This window comes from Lottia gigantea, assembly GCF_000327385.1.
Source record: "Lottia gigantea unplaced genomic scaffold LOTGIsca_1506, whole genome shotgun sequence".
Classification (NCBI taxonomy): Eukaryota; Metazoa; Mollusca; class Gastropoda; family Lottiidae; genus Lottia; species Lottia gigantea.
Window position 1 is genome coordinate 4,625 of NW_008707808.1, and position 4,846 is coordinate 9,470.

General features: G+C 36.0%; 1 protein-coding gene across 1 annotated transcript; it reads right to left on the reverse strand.

The window, feature by feature from the left end:
- Positions 1 to 1,331: 1,331 nt before the first annotated feature.
- On the reverse strand, positions 1,332 to 3,327 carry LOTGIDRAFT_176471 (hypothetical protein; the record flags this gene model as incomplete). The annotated part of the gene is made up of 3 exons (XM_009050654.1): positions 1,332 to 1,419; positions 2,438 to 2,604; positions 3,220 to 3,327. 3 exons carry the CDS (start codon positions 3,325 to 3,327, stop codon positions 1,332 to 1,334), a joined length of 363 nt encoding a protein of 120 aa, XP_009048902.1.
- Positions 3,328 to 4,846: the final 1,519 nt, after the last annotated feature.

Below are 4,846 nucleotides of genomic sequence, written 5' to 3' on the forward strand. Positions count from 1 at the left end.
CCCGTATTAATGTGACCATAATACCTTGTGCCCGTATTAATGTGACTATTATACCTTGTATCCGTATTAATGTGACCATAATATCTTGTGCCCGTATTAATGTGACTATAATACCTTGAATCCGTATTACTGTGACCATAATACCTTGAACCCGTATTACTGTGACTATTTTTCCTTGTACCCGTATTACTGTGACCATGATATCTTGTGCCCGTATTAATGTGACTATTATACCTTGTACCCGTATTAATGTGACCATAATACATTGCGCCCGTATTACTGTGATAATAATATCTTGTGCCCGTATTATTGTGACAAAATACCTTGTATCCGTATTAATGTGACCATAATACCCTACCCGTATTACTATGACCATAATACCTTGTGCCAGTATTAATGTGACTATTATACCTTGTACCCGTATTAATGTGACCATAATACATTGCGCCCGTATTACTGTGATAATGATATCTTTTGTCCGTGTTACTGTGACCATAATACCTTTTGCCCGTATTAATGTGACTATAATTCCTTGTGCTCGACCATAATACCTTTTACCCGTTTTACTGTGACCATAATACATTTTGCCCGTATTACTTTGACCATAATACCTTTTGCCCATATTACTGTGACCATAATACCTTGTGCCCGACCATATTTCCGGTGACCACATATCGTTTGACCAACTTATCTACATCCTTATCTATCTACATGTATAATGATTTCCCCAAACTCACAAGGAACTTGGAATAATATGAGTTGATTTGTCGTTGAGATTTTTCAGTGATTATCCAGAGATTCGTGTGGGCTTTTGAGGAGAAAGGTGAAAAGTTAAAAAATGTAGGTCTTATTCCATGCATAAATGGCTAGTAAATATTATGTTATCGATGGGCCTCTGTTATAGAAAGATCAAGTATGTTATAGAAAAATCAAGTATGTTATAGAAAGATCAAGTACATGTATGTTATAGAAAGATCAAGTATGTTATAGAAAGATCAAGTATGAATTAGACTATGTTGTCATCATAATTACACCACGCGGACCAAACTATTTTATTAAAATTAGAAGTTTAAATCGTATTGTTTTTTATATAATACTTTGATATGAGAGGGTTTTGTTAAAAGTACTTCCATAATTCTTAATGAGGAATAATGCTTCAGCTCTCGTCATTGAAAGCTATTTATTAGTCTAGGGAGACTGGAGTTTGATTCTTTAACACTGAACCCCCATCCCCGATCTCCTGGCCCCCATCTCCTATCCTCCACCCTCATCTTCTATCAATGAAAAGAATGGTGGTTCCAGATAATTGTTTAATGTTGTTGCACCCGTCTTCATTCGTCTTGAGAGATCCAGGTGGGAAATGTTTTTCCATCAATTCCACAGTCTGTTGGATCAATACGATCAAAGGTAAGTAGAATTCTGGAAAGAAAATAGAATATCAATGAAATGGGAGTGTAAAGTTACGTCATTGATTTATGATGCAAAAATGGCACTTATAATCTAATACTACATATTCCATGCAAGATAAAAGCTTGAATTTGTTTTAGCTCAACTAATTCAGTAATAGTGTTCATATACTGAAATATCTGCCTATATTCCAGCATCTGATAGCTATTTGGACAAATGTTGGATGGTGTAGAGACAGAAAATATAGACCCTGTTAAATAATGTATTTCCGCCCGTAGATGTGGGGTTTTTAAACCTATTTTTGTAGTTCAGACTGTGCCTTTATTTTCTCCCCGCACCATTTATGGGTTTATTCCCATATCGCTCCTTTTCATTTCATCACTTTCACGATTCGCTCCCAATTTATTCCCATCTCGCCACTTCCAGTTATGTCCCTTCCCGATTCGCCGCATTTTTTATTTTGCCCTTTCCCGTTTTACCCCCTTCCCTAAAACTAAGCTAAAACTTGAACGCGTTTTCAAAAACCAGGGCAATAACGCATACTAAGTTTATTAATATCTTCAATAGGGTTCATCCTTGAAATTTTTTTTTAAGAACAAGGGTAATAATTCATACTAAATAGCTTTCGATCTTTCTGATTTTCAATAGGGTGGTGTACTCTAGCTGACAACTGTCAAAATATCCATCAGAGGCTGGAATAGAGGCAGAAGTTTCGGACTAGTAATGACATAGAAATTCATAGTTTGAGGTATTTTTGAAGGAATTATGCGATTTTCATATATTTGTATCAAAAGACTAATGACATATATTCAAGATCCAAATCAACCCCCTGAAATAGCGAAATTAGGTAAATAGAAACTTGCAACTCGGAAGATACTTTTTACAGATATCGGCTAAGTAAAAGGTGTAGTCTTTTACCAGCCTTTGATATTTTTAGGACCACCAGCCGATAACAGTCAAACGTATTTATCAGAGGCTGGTAAGAGACGAGAAGTTTGGAGGATATTTTAACGAGGTTGATACCACTTACTTCGGTATCTTTAAATGTTCTTCCACTATTTTCGTAATATCCGGTGCCATTTCGCGATTTTTGTCTGGTCCTAGACCACTCAAACTGATGACGTCAACGTGAGCAAATGGAGTTGGTTTCCCGCCGGTGAACATGAGTTGTTCTGGAACAACCCGAACAGTGACGTACTACAAGCATAACAATAGGAATAAGAGGGTAAAATGTTTTGTAACACCTGAAACCATTGCAACGATATTCCAGTTGGTCACAAAACGGTGGCGGTGTTGTCCCCCATCTTTGATGTTTATGGACTTGTTTAGTATCATCAAGTGTAATTTAGTTTAATTATAATTTGTACTAGTTTTATATCATTTTGCTACGTCAATTGTAATGTTAATAAATGACCTTTTCTATTCAAGTCAATTGTGTTAACATCAAACGAGCCCAACATGATCGGAAATAAAATGTTCTAACTAGGCGGCGTTAGCCGCCTCCAACTGTGAGCACAATAACAGTGGGGATTCAGGTGAAACATTATTTTATAAGGTTTGCCACAAAATATGTATCAGAAGGCACCGAATCATCTCCATTTTTCAAAAAATTTCTCGTGGAGATCCTTTTCAGAAAGCTCAATTGGAGACGATTGTTTATGCACTTCTACAGAGCTGTTGCATTTTGAATTTCAACTTCGACAGTCAGTCTGACCCCCAGCCTCGGGAGTCCTGCGTCTACACTGGGTACAAATAGCGGGCAGACTGACTCTTGATATATCCTAATGGTATTTTGTAATTGACCCCACCTACCTCTTCTGGTCGATTTAAATGAGTACCAACAGATTTTCCAAGTTCAGTTGCGAAGGCTTCAGTTACTAGCGCCCTGCTTGCATTTGTAAAAACTGTTACCATCGGCATTTCGGTATCTGAAAGTAATCAAAGGGAAATGGATTTGTTTTGTTATGAATCGTCTCGGAAGTTTACTCTTGAAGTTATCCTTTTATTGACATTCGAACATCTTAATAATAATAATCATGAGGAGTATTTTCTACATTTAAGCTTGAATATGTCATTGTTAAAATTTTAAATTCAATTCTTTTATGTATGAGGAGCCAGTGTAAATTCTTTAAGACAGGAGTAATATGTTCGCGGAAATTAGTTCTTGATACTATTCTGGCTGCTTTGTTCTAAATTTTTGGAAGTTGGTAAAGTTGGTCCTTAGATATATTAAATAGAAGAGAATTACAATAATCTAATATGGAAGTGAAAAGAGAATTCACAAGCAACTTAGCGGTTTCATTATTGATCATGTTCCTAATTTTACCAATGTTATACAAATGAAAGTTAGTAGTTTTACAGATATAATTAATATGAGAGTCCATTGACAGATTGTTATAAAAAAATGCACCAAGATTCCGAACTGATTGTGAGTATGACACGTTTGGTTCGCCGATATTTACTGAATTACTTGATGTGTTAGCAAAGTTTTTTCTAGTCCCCATTTTCAATAGTTCTGTCTTATCGTCATTTAGTTTTAAGAAATTATTCTTCATCCAGAGTCTTATCTGCTCCACACATTGTTCAAGATTACCTAGCTGCTCACTTTCATTCAGATATTAAGATTAAGATAAATACATTTGGGTGTCATCAGCGTATAAATGATATCCAAGATTATAGTTTCTTATTATGTTTCCAAGAGGTGATGTATAAGCTGAGAATAGTAGAAGAACGAGAACTGATCCTTGTGGGACGCCATACATAAGTACAGTCGGGTCAGAAGCACTATCTCCAATCACAATTGCCTGTCATGTAAATATGACTTGAACCATTTCAGAGCACCACATTTAATGCAAACCTTTCTTGTAATCGAGTTAGATGGATTGGCCTATAGTACATGTGGCACTAAAATCCAATAACACTAATACTGCAACATTTTTCTGCAAATTTATTTCAGAATTTAATCCATCGACTCATGCACCAACACCACAACCTGAAACTTTGTATGCGTGGGATTGTGAAACTTACACAGAAGAAACTGGTACAACATCATATTGTACTTTGGTTAAAGCTAACATGAAGTCACAAAAAGGCGCAATACCTAAACAAAAAAAAAAGTATAGGTCTGTATTGGCCTAAGTCAGCTTGAATCGTTTGACTGAAGCCATACAGACCTTTGTCAACTTGAGAAGCAACCAAGCGTAGCGCAGCCTCATATATAAACCGAGCCGGCGTGTTTTCGTCTTCACTGTCAACATTGATTTCAACTGGACAACATCTCACAGCTCAAGAAGATTATAATCCGAAAATGTCCGACGAAGTAAATATTATATAATTTATACATTTCCACTGCATCCATCCCATCTCCATTCATCTCAAAACCCTTTATAAACAAATAAAACCATCGGTTTTTGCCACTACTCTATATTATAGGCAAAGA